The 17862-nt window shown below is 41.5% G+C and overlaps 1 protein-coding gene across 4 annotated transcripts in view; it reads left to right on the plus strand.

Annotated features, from left to right (window-relative positions):
• The window catches only part of DCLK1 (doublecortin like kinase 1), a 249989-nt gene that overhangs the window by 200928 nt on the left and 31199 nt on the right, over positions 1–17862 (plus strand). For all 4 annotated transcript variants that reach the window (XM_030042331.2, XM_030042330.2, XM_041118428.1 and 1 more), the window contains 5 exons: positions 776–860; positions 2189–2297; positions 7223–7280; positions 8020–8139; positions 14019–14165. In XM_030042331.2, the coding sequence (XP_029898191.1) occupies positions 776–860; positions 2189–2297; positions 7223–7280; positions 8020–8139; positions 14019–14165 (519 nt within the window). The remainder of the gene's footprint in view (positions 1–775; positions 861–2188; positions 2298–7222; positions 7281–8019; positions 8140–14018; positions 14166–17862) is intronic.

Genomic DNA, 17862 nt, shown 5'->3' on the forward strand with positions numbered 1-17862 from the left:
ATACGTAACACCGATGGGTGCTTTGGAAGGCTTCCCTTCTGAGATCCTGCCTGCTACTCTTTTGGCATCCAAGCTGGGTGGCTACGAGTCTCCTTCTAGAGACTACAGAGATACTATCCTCTCCCCATTAACTGTACAGGCAAATGTAGACACTTGCTGTACAGGTACTTGAAACCGAGGTCCGGACTCATGCCTCAAGTGAGCTACACCCAATCAAATGCTTTTCCAAGAAAGCAAACATTTTTCACCCTGACATTTTATTTTCTCCATATAGTACCATAGTGATTTGTCCCTTCTAGACCACAACTGGGGAGGATTTCACCAGAAGGAGGTTTGCAAAATTGAGGAATTCTGCCTGTAACAAAGCCAGCGTCGGTCAAAACAGACGTTGGTGCTTCTAGTGCCTGCTGGGTTAACGGTGTGGCTGAAAAAGCGGTCTCCTGCCTGCAGAGGGCATGCAGCTCCTCGGTTTTCCCTGCCAAAACGTGTGTGGAATAGCGAGAAACTAGTAGACCATACATAAAAGCGTTGCTGCACATTGCTGCGTGTGATGGGTCAGGGATAGCTCCGTGTACGCGGGGGTACTGAAAGTGTGAATTCAGTGGAAAAATTGGACTCGTTCCCAAGCATCCCCATATCCCTCCACCAAAGTAAATCGATGCTTTACATAGGGAACACTGAAGCCTCCCCGGGACATGTGTCCAGCACGCACATGCTGCAGGTACTCGTGCTCCTTAAAAATCATCTGTTTTCGTTTGTGTCTCTCCATTTCCAGAGCTCCCAACACAGTGGCTCCTCTACCTCATTAGCATCCACCAAAGTCTGCAGCTCTATGGATGAAAATGATGGACCTGCAGAAGGTAACGTTTGAAGGCTGACATTTCAAAGCAGTCGATGTGGCGATAACAGCAGCTGTGTAGGAAATGAGTCATTCTTCCTGCCGGGGAAGGTGGGAGCGCTGCGGGCTGGATGACTCCGAGAGGAGGCTCGTCAGTCTTAGCACGCCAGTTGGGTTCACTCTGGATCGGATTTGATCTGGACATCCCTGGTCGGAGGTGGTTTTGTTGCAGGATACTCAAGGTGCTAGTTCTGCAGGTGATGCAGCGCTGGCTGGATTTCAGTAGTTTTTTGTCTCGTCTGTCACGGTACTAAAGAACCTGCTGCAGTCCTGGGTCTTTACTCAAAAGTGATTAGTCTCACCCCATACTAAGGCTGAGGGATAGTGTCCGCTCAAATACTGCCAGTCCACACGCAGGTATACGTCAGCGTGTGTGTATGGTCCCGTCTGACACTAACTCTTCATGCTGCCTGTGACTGCAGGCAAACCCCAGCCTCCTTGTGCCGAAACATTCGCTTTTAATACTACGCTGGAACAAAGGACAGATAAAAATACAGTTAAACCCGCTGTCTTAAAGAGTGTAAATTCAAGTCACATTTCTGAGAGGCATTTTTTTATATAGTAGTTTGTATCAGCTGCAGTTTACAGTCAGCTTTTAGAGGCATGTTAGGTATTTGTAACACGCTATTTCAAATACATTTAAAAATAATGGTACATGAATGAGCACTAAAACACATGAAACTACAAACTTTTCTTATGCTTAGACACTGTGTAATGCAATTTTACCTAAACATCTGGTGCCCAGGTTGCATGCGAAGTAGTATTATTGAGAACATTTGTTTAAAAACTAAATATTTAATATTGGGGGAGGGGGAGAACTAGCACTTAGCACATGAGGAGTTTTATGGATGTCTCAGTTTACAGGATGTAATAAAATAAGTGCTTGAGTGTTGGACTTCTTTGGTACATATATTTAATCATGCTGTGTCAAGGAGTTCCAACCCTTTTTGGAGGCTGGTCTGCGCTTGTGCAGATCACAGAGGCCTTTTCATAATTAAAAAAATACAATTTTGGTTTTGTCCTGGGGGCATATTGCAATGGGAATGGTAAACCATGTAACACTCGAATGGTGGTATGTTTGAGCCCCCAGAAGTCTTATTTTTCATTATTGTATCTGTGTGAAACCTGTTGAGTATATACAATGTCAGCAGCATGGTTTGACTGTACAGTAAGTGAGATACTGACTCGGAATGGTTTCCAGGCTCCTAAACCATAGACTTAAAATGCATGTTATGTGCAACATCTGTGTTTCCTTCACTAACAATAAAAATGTACTAATGATTCTTTCAGAAGTGTTGGAGGAAGGTTTCCAGGTTCCAGCATCGATAGCAGAGCGATATAAAGTCGGAAGGACTATAGGAGATGGAAATTTTGCTATTGTGAAGGAGTGTATAGAAAGGTGAGGAGGATAATATGCTTATTACTGTAAAAATAATCATTAATGTCATGCTTTTCCTAGATCATGTCTTTATTTGTAGAATATAGGACATGTAATAAGGTAATGTCTCAATGCCAGATGGAAAAACTAGACTAATGCCCTCTCATAGGAAAAAGAGTGAGTCCAAGGGACAGTCTATGAATTTGATTCTTTGTGAGTTTTATATGTTTTTTTTCTGCTGTACTCCGCATGACTTTACCAGTTCTTTGTGTTAAATCTTTCTTGTTGCACTGAAATAACATATTTCCTTGTGGTACGTTCTTGCAACTGTCCCTTTACGTTAGGCCAATGAAACATTTCACATGTAGGAGCATTCTGTAAAGGTGTCAGGAAGTTTTCTGTGTCTGCTGTAGTGGTGGTGGTCAGTACAGAGCTGACTTTGGATCCATCTATTCTGCCATCTGACAGTGAGGAGTAACCTCTTCCGTGCTTATCTTTAATTAAATAGGCATCTATCTTCTGCTTGCCTGCTTTTTGCCATTATATGAGCTTCATCCAAGTTTAGGAGCCTGCACTGCAGACATCAAAATCGAACTTCTCCAGTGCCCTTTACTGTTAAGAGGTGAGAACAGTCACTCTTAAAGACTGATTTTAGACATCCACTCCAGATCAGAGAAGTCACAAGTCACCTCAAATGTCAGTGTTGCTGAAAGTGTCCAGGTTGACTAGCTCAGGTGTCGGTTTCTAAATCTGGTCAGGCAGGTCATGAACCAGGTTTGAACTGGCTCTACCCAACCTTAAAAGTGTAAAAAAAAGACAGAACAAAGACAGAAATGCTCTGAGCTGAACTGCAGGTGCTTTTTGGTGGTATTGTTAAAAATAGGAGAATATGGGGTGAAAAAGACAGAAGGTACCTGTATGTGAAATGGTTGTAAGATTGCTCATGTTAGATAGTAGCAGTGCAGAGACGGCAAAAAAATGCCAGAGCTAGAGATGTCCGAAAGGAAGAACAATAGAGACATCAAGGTCTGATAATGAAATTCCACAAGTTTTATATCCCCTATTAACATATCCTGGAGAGGAGACTCTTACAGAAGACTGTAACCTCACCTTTAGGCTCAAAGAAAGAACCTTTGCTCTTTAACCTGTAAGAATGTGATATTAACCCTAGAGAGTAAGTCAAGATTAGATCTCATGGCAGATGATGATAAATTAGCTTGGCTGGTTTTAAACTAGAGTCTCTCTGGAAAAAGACAGGTCCCGCTCTGCATCCGAAAGAGTCTGGCAAGTCGGAGACCATGAAGACAGCTGTTGGGGAAAGGGGGAAGAGTGGATTTTGTATCAGCTGACAGTGTGCTTGTGGGACTTGGCCAAAGCTCTTGTGAGGCCTTTAGAGCTCTGTCAGAGTGCGTTCATGGTGGAGCTGGTCATCCGGAGGGCAATAGCTGTTCAGATCAAACCCCAGGGTCTGAACGCTAAACTGGGGAATACGGAAACCTAAAGGAAGCAAAGCAAAACAATATGAAAACAAGAAGGCACTGTAAAACCCTATGGAGGGGGCATGACTGATGAAAAACGTGGGTGAAAACATACAACTAAGAAAAGAGAAGAAGGCAAGCTAAAAGTGAAGTGAGTAGTGACTGAGAGAAACAGATTACAAGGCAAAGTAAAAAAGGTTGAGGTTTTGATACACTGTCATTCAGCTGAAAATGCCAGTTGTGCTGAGAGACGGTTCAAATGTGCTAGTGTGCATTTTACAACTCTTTCTCAAGCTGAGAGAAAAGACATGAACAGAATTAAATATAGGTCCCACCACACCTAAAAATAACACTGATTACAATATCCTCGAGAGCTTAAATGAAAACTGTTTCCTGTCCTCTAGTCTATCCCACTGGTCCCAGAAGTATCCAATAACACGACGTATCTAGTGAATATGTGCTCAAATAGCATGGTTACTCAGGTATTCCCAGATACACACTCTTATGGTCTCTGAGCTATACCATTCCATAGATCCCATTTATATCAGAGAGTTACTGCTTTGGGAGAGCTTGAAAATTAAAGTAGAATTATTTCTGTTCATTTCCACTTCTAAAGCAGTATATACCCTTGCCATCACGAGTGTGGAAGGAGAAACTAAAGACTCAGAGGGTAAATTAAAGCCAGTGCATGTAAAACCCCTTCAAAAACATTCTTCACGGTCTTTCTAAGCAAAAAACACCTCACTTCAAAGTCTGATATGTCCATCATTTGCAGAGCCAGAATTGATGGGGTGATACTTGGGACAGAGGACTTTTCCACTTTCTTCTGATGTACAATTCCTGTGTGCATTAGACTTCAAAGGAGTAGCGCCATGAGGTGTTAAGCAAGTAGGAACGGGTCTTGTTACACATCTTCACCGATCACTTCTTCTCCATAGCTGTGGAGACCAGCCCGTGCGCGCTGGTTAGCCACTCTGACGCTTCAAATGCGTTCACAGGCGGTTTCCTCTGACAAGGAACAGTGCAAATAGAAACCAAATACCATCCTCAAAATTTTCACGTGAGGACTTCTAAATCCCCTTCTGTGCATCTGTGAACGCACGGGCACGCACACACGCACGCACAAATACATTTAATGCACACACAGAAATAATGACGGTAGTTTTTTGTCTCCAGTGCAATGGAAATCTCTGCGAAATTTGCACTAGGTTAGAACGGCCAGGGAGCGTAGCGCGGAGCCCTGTTATGAACGAGAGGTCTAGCTCTGTGCCCTGCGGTAGTGCTGTGGGTCCAGACTTTTATCCAGCTGTAACGTGTTTCCTACTTTGTGTGGCACCTTTTTATTGTTTGGGTTGAGTGATAGGTGAGAGGCAATATGCCCGTTTCACTGTGAGTTTCTGGCATGGCCGTGCATATTTTTTGGCGGGTGTGTAAGTTGCCGCGCTGCTGACAGCCTGCGGTTCTGCAGCTTTTCAGGGGAAAGGATTTGCATTATCTTAGCTTTAATTTTCTTTTTACCAAAACAAAGAGCAGTCAGAGTTGTCATCTGCTCGTTACATATCTGCTCCATCATATGTGCAATTTGTCCTGTGGTGTTTTTATATGTGTTCATTTTTAACTCTCAGATACTTCCAAATTCTGACATTTCCTCACTAGCTCAGATTTCCCAGTGTTTTGGAGTACATGGAGTCTCCCATGGCCAACAAAAACCATCAATTTCCTTTCTCATGACAGAAAGGAAGCATTCCTAGGGCAACCAAGCAGCTTGAAAGAGACTCCTATTGAAAGAGGCTGTATTGTGTCTGAGTCTGAACCCCAGATATCTTAATTTCTAATATTCCTTCTCCTACCTCCTCCTTCCATTCCCCAAAAATAGCATCCGTATCTCTGCCTGTCCCCTCCCTGAGCTGGGACTGTAGCCACCAAACAGCAGGACCAGGACGGGGCACCCCACGTGGAGTGTGGCCCATTTCTGGTGCCTGTAGCATTAAACCCCTTTGGGGGGGGAGTACAGATATGAGACGTTAATTTTTCTTTGCTTAAGTCTCGAACAGCCGTGCTGTACTTTTCTTCCAAGTCATAAGCATCATCATCCAGTGTGATTTCTTTGTACAGCCTTTTAATTGATGTCTTAATACAGACTGTCTTTGTTCCCTGCTGACCTGGGAGCTCAAACAGAATTAATATTTTGGGTTTTTTCTTTCTTTTTACTGAAGTCCCCATTTTCCCTTAAATTAATACCTAGTGGTACATCATTTCCAGAGGAATTCTCCATGTTTAAATATGGCAATGAAAATGCCCAGTCGTTTTCCTAATGCAGTGCTTTCAGTTTATGACTCACTTTGCATGTCCTATTTGATAGACTGCACGCTTTTAGGCACGTTCATTTCTCTGTTTAACTTATTGTATATGAGTTTAATGTATCAGTTTAACTGTTTTGCTAAATGAAGAGTGAAAAAAAATCACCCCATATGCTTGAGAGGTTTTTTTTTTCTTTTTTTTTTCTTTTTTATTTTTTAACCAAACTTATGCCTAAGGGCAATGTAATAGACTTTTGTAAAGCTGTTTAGATTTTTATTACAAAATGAAAGCGTTTCGGTGAGAGCTTTTTCTTATATTACCCATTCTCTATTTAACCTTATAGTGAAACTAGAGCTTGTGAACAGAGCTTCTTGGTTTCATCCCTCCAGCCATCTTTTGGTTTTGTAGCTTGATTAAGAAGTGGAAGTTGGTACTGTTAACTTGTTTACAAGCTTATTTGTCTCTGTTAGCATTCTATATAATAAATATCTGTATATATGTGGTAGTAATAAATATTATATGGTTTCAAAACAAAAACACGTAAAAGGAAATGTGTTCTCATCCTGAACTAATTCTCTATAATTTCTTACTGTCTCCAGAACCTTTCATATTCTGTCCTGTAAACATCATATTTTAACTCTGCTAAATATCATATACTTACTGAATACATAAAACATTATTCCAAGGACTGACTTTTTATCATAGCAGTTTTAAGTGTAGATGTGCAAACAAATGTCTTTTCATTTTAAGTAAAAAATAAAAGTATTTTCCATAGTGGTTTTTTTTTTTTGTAGAATAGAAAACAAAACTTGGTTTTGAAGAGATTTGGATCTGTAAATACTATATAATATTTTTACATAAAACTGCAGAAGAAATAACAATTACCAGTACAAAAGGAAAAAATCAAGTGATTTTGTTTTGAAAACATTGAACTGTCTTCATTTTTCAAAAAAAATTCTTAATGCTTTTTTTCTCAGGCACACGTATTCAATAAATTTGGCTCGACTTCACAATTCCAGTCAAATCCAAGCTTCATTTCTTGACAAAACAAATACTTGAATAGAATTCTTGCCCAGACCTACTGCGCTCAAATGACAAATATAAACTTGACTGAGAAAAATATTCAATGTGATTGAACATACAATTTTTTCATTTCTCTTTCCTCAGATCAACTGGTAGAGAATATGCTCTGAAAATAATCAAAAAAAGTAAATGTAGAGGAAAAGTAAGTACAAAAAAAATATTTTTTTTTTTTTTTTTCCCAAGAAACATTTTGTGAGAGATCAGTTTGGGAAGCTGTCAGTATTTGTATTCTTCTTGGCAAGTGTTAGAATTTTTTTGGTTGAAGCCTTTGCCTGCCCTCTGGAGACCCTTGGAATATCAGTATAAAAGGCTGCAATTTGCCTTTCTAGATGTGTGTGTTGATTCTCCAGTTGGTTGATTGTGTGTGGGCACTCCCCTTGCTCTTTATACCCATAATTATGTCTTCTAACTTTCATAATTCCAGATGTTATAGAAAACAGAAAAATAATACTAATAACAACACTGGTTACTATGTCTAAACAGTATGCAAGGTTTATCAAATTTATGTCAGTTTTATACCAAGTGACTGTTAGCTTTTGAAATCTATAACAAACGGTTCTCTGAGAAGATGCTATCATATTTTTAAATCAAAAGATTCTGCATCAGAGAAAAAATTTTAGAAGCTTCCGTATTTAATTTTTCTCTGCATCAGAAACATGTCTTTTCCTCCCTTTCTTTTTCTCTGTTCCACTCTCTGTTCTTTCAGTTATCACACTGATGTTGTTTCTAGGTATGTTCCTTCCATATTGCTGGAGGCAACATCTGTTACCTTTTTAAAAAGCCCTGAAAAATCCACGCAGGTCCCAATTCTCTCTGCTTTTACCACTGTGAAATTTTTTCCCACCAACCCATAGTCATTAAAGATTTTTTTTGTGTGGCAGGAACACATGATCCAGAACGAGGTATCTATTTTAAGACGAGTGAAGCATCCCAATATTGTACTTCTGATTGAGGAGATGGACATGCCAACTGAGTTGTACCTTGTCATGGAACTTGTAAAGGTGACTATTTTGGAAACAAGCTGCTTATTAAGAATTGTTTCAACCATATTGAGAAATTTCATTGGTACTAATGCTTACTAAAAATCATGGAATCACAGAATAATTTTGAATGGAAGGTGTCTCTGAAGGTAGTCTTGTCCAACACCCTACTGAAAGATGTGTAACCCACTGTCAGATTTTTTTTTTATAGCTTTCAAACATGTCAAATATTTGTCTAACTTTCGGTAAGCCACACTCAGAAGTGCTCTGTGGACAGTACTTTGGAGATCATGTTTTATTTGCTTCCCGAAAAGAATTCTCTTTAAAAAGTTTTATCTTAAAGAAACGCGTCTGCCTTGAGGTGAATTGAAAATACACCCAGTGTGAAGAGCCGTAAATATCAGCCTTTGTAATTCAATACTCTTTGATAAAGTAGAGTTTAATTGAATTTTATTAATTTGTGTTAAATTTAAACAATATTACCTGTCTTTTTTCTCTACTGATTTATATTAACGCATTGTCAGGCTTGCCTCCTTGATAATAATCTAAATTTAAGCTAGAGGACGGGAGAAGTGAAAGAGAGAAACCTGCTATTTAAAGCATGGTTCTATTCTGAAAAGTAAGTTTGCAAATGCAGTATTTTATATTTGGTCCCCTATTTATTCCATCATAGTAACTTCTAGATCTCATGCATTTATTTCAGTCACTGGTGGAATTACATGTTCAAATTGGATTATGAAAGTCAGACCAGGTCATGTCTTGCCCCCATACTGTCAACAGTGCTGTGCAAGAAGTACGAATTTAGCTCTCGGTTCTGGTACTACTACGCAAGTATGCCACTGTGTATAAAAGGTGGTAAAAATACATTTGAGTAAATTGTACGAATTAAGACAGAAAACCGCTGAGGACATCTTGTCCTCCATACTTAACAGAATACACCTGTGTTTCACATTGACTGATGGGCTTAGCGATTCTCCTTCCTTCCTCAGCTATTCTGTGGGAGGGAGATCTTTCCAGCAGCCACCTCCATTTCTGTGCCTTGATCAGCACGTTCTCCTGGGGCAGCCTATGATGCCTACACCTGGGAAATCCACAGTTTTGAGTGTTTCAGGACAAAGATTGCCATGAAGCTGTGCAGCAGCGGCATTTGTGTGCAGCCCTGTGGTATGTGCATGCTCAACACTTGTGAGCAAGTCAGGCACTCTGGACCCTGGCACCCGGATCACTTCCATGTATCTTAAATTAAAAGCGTGGTCGCCTTCGGGAGACATCCTCTGTATCAGTGGTTAGAAACAGGCACCACCAGCGGTCGGGAGAGAAGGCGATTTTGGCAAGCAGGAGTGTTATCTGCTCTGCTCTGGTTGTAGGTGGAGACTGGGGGATGCTCTTAATGTGGGCGCCTCATTGAGACGTTAGATCGGATGATCCCAGGTCCAAGTGTTTCTTAAAGAACTTCTCAATCTCTGGGCTGGAATGGGAGAGCGAAGGCAAAGAAAAGTTTTTTGGTTTGTTCCATTGTCCCCCGTGCTCTGTGGCAGCAGCGGTCATACAAGCCGTGTTCCCAGTGCATCGCTGGGAGGCCGTCAAGCGTGGCCCATGGGTGGACGGCCAGATCTTCCCTGTCCTTGCGGCAGGCTGGGACAGCCTTGTTATCCGTGAGAAGCTGAGGCCATGCCCCACAGATTGGGAGGTGGCAGCGCTGTCCTCTTCGGTTTGAGCCTGCCGGGTGCCCGACTCGGCTTGCGTGGTCCTGTGGAGCTTGTGGTCCCACCAACCCTACTGCCCACCACCTCCAGGCTCTGGAGAAGCACGCTGGGATGTGCTGGTGGCAAGGAGCTGACAGGGTAACCAGCGTTCCCATTGTTGTCTCTGATGGAGAGCTTAAATCCCAAGAAAAAAGCAAAATACTGGCACTCTTCCACACCACGAATCCCTCTGTGTAACCGGTCCCAGAAGAATTTCCCCACCGCAGTCACAGCCCTCTCTTGCACTCAGGAGCGCAACGTGAAATAACACAGCTTCAGGTCAGATGCCATTAGCCATCTAACACTATTATAGTCATAATTACTGCTCTTTTCTGTGATAAGCGAGCTCGCTCTGAGATCCATGCTACCGCAGGTTTTTACCAGTGTCCACGAGAGCTCGTTGAAAGGTACCTCGGTACTCTTGCACAGCGTTGCAATCGAACGTAGCCACAGCTTCAGCCTGCATTGACAAATCCTTCATCTTGGCCCCGTGAGATGTGCTAAGAAGTAAAAGCTGCGCCTTGTCTAACATGCCAAGACGTAAGCACATAGCTGGCTTTATGGGTGCAACATGCTGTGCTATTCATGCTTGAAAAATGTTCAAACTGTAGTCTCGGGTGGATTTTTAATCAAAGTCCTACTCAGCTAAATAAGAGAGGAGGGGAGCAACAACTCTTACAAAATAACTAGCCTAAAAGATGTATATAAAGAAAACCATCCGTTATAATCATTTTCTGGAAAAAAACTGTTTCCTTGCACTCTTTCTTCTTTACTCTTCAGGGTTGCTGCACATACTAAGATATTTATGCTTTTAGTTATGATATAGAAGGGCTTTATAGACACCTCTGTAGTTCAGATATCCTAGAGAGCACTGGTTTAATGTTCTTTACTTTTATGTGGAATAATAGAAGAAATTTAGAAGAAATATCCTGATCCTGGGAAGTCAACTTTGTTTCTTTGAAGCAAACATCTATTCCTTAATATTTAACTGGGAAAAAAAGCCTTGTTATACTCTGTGGGCACCAGAGAAGGTATTTCTGGAAAGACATTAATTGTTAATTCGCCAATTGCTGACTGTTACCATTTCATAGCATGCACTGTTAGAATTTATTAACCATCTGTTATTGACTGACTTTTGAAGACCTGACTTTAAATCAAACTCACAGACAGGAAAGAAATTCAAGGAGAAAAGGCTTGATACTGCAGAGCACGGTTTCAGTTAATACCACCCTGCATTAATTGGCAGTAACATGTTTGACATAAGTGGCTGCTGCAAATACTGCCCTCACCTCACGGCAGATAGGCCATTCATTGCTTTGTAAAGTGTAAGAAAAAGCACTTCATAAATACAAATATAAACACATTGCAAGTGGTGCTTGTAAAAGGAAGCAAGGACCTGGTTTCTGGCACATTGCCTTTTTACACAGCGAAACAAAATTGTTATTCAAACCTAACAGGGGTTTGGCCAATTTAACAAGCAAGATTTATTGCAGAGTTTCCTTTACTGCTCCAGGATATGATTTCACTTTTGCAGAAGAAAAGAGAGATTATATCATTTACATAACAAGGTAATAAATAAATAATTGGTTACTGTACTTCCAAGTATACTTCCTCATGTGCGCAGATAATAAAAACTGCGTTCAGATGTTGCTGGTCCCATTTCACTCCAGGACGGGGGATTTAAGACTGAAATGTCATCCTGAACTCACCCCTTGTGCCTGAATAAATGATAGTGACCTGCTGTGTGAATCGGCTAAGCAGAACCTTGCAGGTTAAAGTGCTCTTCAGGGAAAGGGAAGTCTGAAAACAATTCTTTCTGATATAGCTGTCAGCTCCGTTAACTCTTTCCAGGATATCACCTCTCTTTTAACTGCAGAGATTCCCACAGACTAAACAAATGCTCTCTTTTCTTAGCAGGCTACCTGGTAAGAAACTTTACCGAGTAAAGTACACTGCTTAAATAGAGAAAATTGTTCTGCTTTAGATTGGCTTGACTGTCTGTTAATGTGCTCTGCAGCCTCTATCTTTTCCTGAGTTTAGGTTTCTCTTGCACATGAACATTTGCTCTTTTTCTTCTGACTTTAGGCCAAAATTTTCCTTTCTCTTTTTCAGGTTCAGCTTCTTTGCTTCTTGCCCCTCATATCTCAGCTCAGACTGTTTTCTTTGTTTGGAGGCAGATCCTCTGCTGATGTTATTGACACCTCTCCTGAGCATCTGGAACATATTGGATAAGACCAAAGATGTGTCTAATCCACTACCTTATGTTAAAAAGCAGCTGGTACAGGGGCTTCACAGGATGGAGCTTAGGGAAGATAGATTATTTATCCCACATATTTTGCCACATGCTGATATCTAATACTTAGGGGTCAGATAATGCCGTGAAGGACATGGTATTGTACTTTTGCCAAATATTTGGCCTTTCTCGCTAATCCTCTATCTGGTTTAGCTTGGCCTTTTATTCCTCCTTTTCCTTGCCACTATGTATCTTGGGGTATCTTGATCAGTCACCAGCCAGAGCAAGAAGTTTTGATGTGGTCCAGATTTGACGATGGTTGGCTGCAAGCAGTTTCCGAAGCTGGGGTTTCACATCTGTAGTGGGAGTAAACCTGCCCTGGCAGTCTTCAGCTGCACCTCAACAATGCGAAATTTGTAATAATTTGTTTGGGGTTTTTTAACAAGTAATGTCTGTTTTCTTAGGTTTGAGTCTTCGGTGGTTGTCTTTTCCTACCTTTTTCTCTGTAGCCGTGATTCCTGGAAAAATTCTTTTTTTGTTTCTTTGCCCTCCTCCATTCTCTTAGTGAAAACAGTGTTTACTCTGGATCTGAGCCTTAAAAAACCCCAGCAAATAACTTGAGGCTATAGATAAAATCATGAGAGTTGGCAAAGCTGGGACTCCTCTGTTGCCTTCAGAAAATACCTGCTTTTTCTTTAAAATACAGTCTCCTGTGATTTTTTTTTTCCTTGATGTTTTGACTGCAGCAGGGATTTTTTGCATTGTTTTTGCAGAATTATCCTTTCCCTCCTCTTTTTTTTTTTTTTTTTTTTTTTTTTTTGTTGGTCTGTGTTTTCTTTATGGTGCTGCTTTGATTTTGGCCGAAGGCCCAATACCTCTGAGTAGTGTCTCTCAAAAGATGTTTGTTTTTTCCTCCGCTCTGTCAAGCTTCCTCCTTAATCTCTTCTTTAAACTTATTTTTTGGTCTTTTGCCAAGCACTTACATGTTCTTCTTCCCGCCTGCCAGCTCAGCTCTGGAAATACAGTCCAAATGTCATGGCTGCCTCAGTTCCTGGTGAAGATCATTTCAACTTTGAGGACTTCCACTTAATTTTCCGTCTTTTCTTTCTTTCTTTCTTTCTTTCTCTCTTGTTTTCTTGTTTTTCTTTGACTGGACATAGCTTTTAGCTGAATTAGATAGCACGATGAGCTGGAAATGGCACAAGCTGCCGTCTGTATTTGTAGCTGTGGTGAAACGCTGATGTTAATTCTTAAGTGTCTTCCAGTATGATTGTCTGACATATATGCTGGAAAGTGCTTCAGTATTAGCTGCAGGAAGCATCACACTACCAAAAACTCCACCTCTTGTGTAGAGAAAGAGCTTTCTAAAATCCACATTTTCAAAGTTTTATGAGATGGAAACAGACTTTTAAAATATGCTAGCAGTGATGACAGGTAGCTGGTTTGAGTTTTACTCAGAGTTCCCTCATCTTTCTGGAGCTCAGTCAGGCTTTGGGCACAAATTCGATGTCAGCCAGTTTGTGATTATAATAAAGAGTGGCAAGGGTTGGTATGTGGCATCGTGACAGGCAAGTATGTAGGCATGCCAGAAATTTGCAAGAGGGGCTCTGAGCACACAGGTTGGCAAGTGCTGGACGTGTTACAAAAGCAGCAGCAGGTGGGAATGGTTTGCAGGAGAGACTCCGGCCTCTTGGCTGACCAACTAAGCCATGACAAATGGTTCTGAATTACTGATATGTTCAGCTGCCATGGTGGGGGATGTCATCACAGTACCCCTAGTTTATAGCAGCAAGGAAACTGTACTGCTCCTCCCTCCTCCTCCTCCTCCTCCTCCTCTATAAATGATGCTCCTTGATCTGCCCTAAATTTTTCAGTCATTTCATAAGCAGTATTGCTCATATGCCATGGTCATTTTGCTCCAGGGAGGAGATCTTTTTGATGCTATTACTTCCACCAACAAATATACAGAGCGGGATGCCAGTGGGATGCTTTACAATCTGGCCAGTGCCATCAAATATCTCCACAGCCTGAACATTGTCCACAGGGATATCAAGCCGGAGAATCTACTGGTAAGTAAAGATTCGGCTTTCGGTATTGTTGATAACTTGGAAGTGTGTGAGAGAAGGTCTGCGCTTCTCCCTCCTTCCACACACCCGCCAAGTTTATTTCAGTCTTTTAAGTCATTGGTCTTTTAATTTTAACCTTAGCACTGTAAAGCTCTCCTAAGGATAACAGCTATCATAAAAAGTCCAGTAATGTAAGCTGGGATGTCTAGACTGTTCCCCAGGACGCAGCAGCAGAGTTGTTCCAGTGATCACTAGAAGTGACCTTTTAGTAAGCTGCAGTATAATTTCAAGCTTCTCAGATACAGAGGTGTTCTGGCGTCAATAGACTATTCTGTACTTCTGCAGCTGCCGGAGTCATTAGCAGCAGTTCAGTTTTACAAACATGGTGGGTGTAAATGTTGTGCCCTAGTCATGTAGTACGTCAGAGCACAGCCAGGAGGAGACTTCAGTGTCCTTCCTTTTCCTGCTGCATATCCCAAATAATCCTTTTTATTAGGCCACTTTCTCAAATAGCCTAAATCTTCCTTTTCCTGACTGGATCTGTATGAGCCCTATCCACTGAAGACAGTGGAAAACATGCCATGGGCATTGCTGAGAATTGTGCACTCTCGAGCGCAGCAGTTGTGTTCTCCAGCTGACATAGGTTTCTTTCTTAGTGCATTTAGTCCTGCTTGACACCGAAGAGGCGTTATGGGAAAGTTGACTCAAGCAGATCTCACTAAACTTCCAGGGAGTGGGATTTTTACAGCTGAGGCTGTCTTATCACGTCTCTAAACGCCTGAAGTCTGACAATGGTAGAGTGAAGTTTGGGGGGGGGAGAGGAAGGTAGGCAGGAGGTGGGGGCAACAGGGAGAGGTTTAGATTTGCCTGCCCAGCCATCTCTGGTAATTACCCACTACCAGGAAAGATCACACTGTTTGCGCTGTAGCTGAAATTGTTTCTGAGGGATTTTTCTGGTGTTCTGCGTATGTAAAGGTCCTACATTGATATTGATACTGGGCAGTGAGGATGCAGCAGTTAACCTCCTGCAGCATCCTAACCCTCAAAAGCCAGCATTTGATTCACAAATTGTATTAATTCTCTAAGCTTTATCAGGTCCTTGAAAAAAACGAATGCTGTTTTAGAAGAGTGCTTTGGAACCAGCCTTACCTGAGTGCTGACCCTGCCTCTGGCATTGGCTGTCTGTGGCCTTAGCGTCTCTCGACCCTTCTACTTCTATCTTCTTATCTGTCAAATGGGATGGGTAGTTCCTTGTGTCACAAGATCGCAGTTAGGGTTATTTTTGTGGCATTTATAAAACACTTGCAAAATGCCATCCGGGTCAGCCTTTCTGTTGCTAAAGACCTTCAGCTTGCCTTCTGCAGCCCGCCTTTTGCTTGTAGCTCTGTAACCCTTCACCTAAGTGGTCACGGCAGTATTTTTCCCTTGTTGTTCTTGCGGTGTTGCTGTCACGCCATTACTGTCACCGTCTCGCACCTGCAAACCCCACTAGTGTTGTTATAGCAGGTTCTCCCGGCCACCGGTGTGGGAATCGGCCCTTTCCCCCCGCTGCTTTTCCTACCCGTGGGTTGTAGCTTTAGTTTTAGGGGAGCCTATACCAGGCCTGCCCACAGCAGAGCAGCTAACCGGGGGGCTGTGTGGGGGGAGCAGCGTCTGCCCCGACCAATACATGCCCTAAGGCTAACAGCCCCATTAGCAGGAAAAAATGACAGGGAGGATGAGCAAGGCCTGACAAAAGCTATAAAGTTACTACGGGAAAAATACGGGGGGGTGAAAGGGAACACGCTGCTCTGGAGAGGGCACCCAGAGGAGGATGCTCATCTGGAGCATCCTTACTGCACCTCTTCCCGGCTCCTCGGAGAGCTTTCCCATTCGCCTCCTTTGGTTTTTTCCTTTTCCCCAAAAGTAGCTTTCATGCTTAGAGCGGATGTGTGCCATCCGCTACAGACCCTGCTGATAAACTTTGTGTGTGTGAACCTGTCTCAATGTCCTATGTGCAACGCCAGTTATTTCTATAAGTGCTCAAATATTGCGTATTATCCTCAGGGCATGCAAAGCCCACCTAACAGGCAACTGTCCAAGGGTTTAGGGTATGCTCAATACCTGTGATTTTTTAGCATTTTTTTTGTTCTCTAGAGAGTGTCTTCCATGTTTTAATTGGAACATTTTTCATAATTGCTGCTATTTAGCACGTTTATTTTGTCAAGTCATGGGATGTCTTTATAGCCATATAATAAACCCTAGAGAACAAATTCTCTGACTGTTGCCATCTGCACTGATCACAAGAGCGGCTTAGAAAATACTGACACTCTTTATAGTAATAGGATACATATGGTGGCACACAATTATGTGTGGCTGCATTCAATTAGTGTTGTACAATTACACAGTTTTATTGCTTAGTTAAAACAGTGAAAGCACTACATAGTGGGTAATTTGCACTAATCCCCATTTCTTTAATTGCCCTCCCGTATTTAAATGCAGTGGAACTCATATAGTGTTCTGAATAACATGAGCATTAAATTATCTTTCACATTCCTTGACTGGCAAGTAGCATACCACAGCTTCACATTGGGCTCCTTTTTATATGGAGTTATAACAGGGTGAGGAAAAGTTACTTTCTTCAGTTTTACAAGTCAACTGAAGTAGTTTTCCAAGGAAAGTAATTCCTGGAAACAGATGGGGCAAAATACTAGAAAATGCACAGTACCAAACCTTCTGCATTGGTAAATATTGCCAAACAAGCCTCTTCCATGATTAATTTCTAGGATATATGAGTCACACAAGGTGCAGTGTGTTGAAGGAAGGAACTTGTGAATGTTCACTAAGTTAACACAACTCAGAGAGGGCCTTGTAAAAGATAACCGCATGAAATAGAATATGAGCTGCTAATTAGACTGGATTCAGCTCTTGATGTCTAAGTGCACACTTTACATTTTTCAGCAAATGAATATTTAAAGCTCTAGTCTCTAGCCTTTAATTAAAACTGTTGTTGAAATTAGATTTATTACAGCCATTTCAGAGAGCACTTTCTTTAGTTTCAGGAACCAGATGTATTTAACAATCTGTGTTTTTAATAAAACCATAATTGCTTTTTTTCCAGTGGTTTTCTATAAGCCTGTCTTTTTTTTTTCTGGCTTAGTAGCAGAGAAATGTGAATCCATATCAAATTGCTGGTCCTCTTAAAGATCCAGTTGTATTTTTAAAAATAGCATAAGGAAGGGAGAAGAATTTTGTGTATTCTGAATGCCTGCTTGTGGCTGTATCACTTGGTAGCAGGGATTCAGGACAGAGAGGGGTTTTCTCTCTAGACATGACTTGACAAATGAGAAAATGGGGACCTGTATAATATAACTAATTATTATGAGCTATAGCAGATCTGTAGCAAACAGCGGTGAGAGACTTCAAGATTTCATTTTTGCACCAAGTGAACTGTTCAAGCGTCCGTTGTAGAATTTATTGTATTTTTGTAAGAAAAAAATGTAGGATTTTCCTTTGCGAACAGTTGTAGACAAATGTGATTTCTGATGTAGGAGTAGCTGGTCAAGATGGCTGTGAAGGATGATTTTGGGTTTGATTTTTGCACAGTGTTAGTGCTAATTGTTGTCAGGATATCACTAGTGGTGAGTCAGCCTGCATGGAGCTTTGATCTGGGTTGCAAAATAATAAAGTGATGCACATATACTTCAAGAAGGCCTCCTGT

The sequence above is a fragment of the Aquila chrysaetos genome, chromosome 19 (genome assembly GCF_900496995.4).
Source record: "Aquila chrysaetos chrysaetos chromosome 19, bAquChr1.4, whole genome shotgun sequence".
Classification (NCBI taxonomy): domain Eukaryota; kingdom Metazoa; phylum Chordata; class Aves; order Accipitriformes; family Accipitridae; genus Aquila; species Aquila chrysaetos.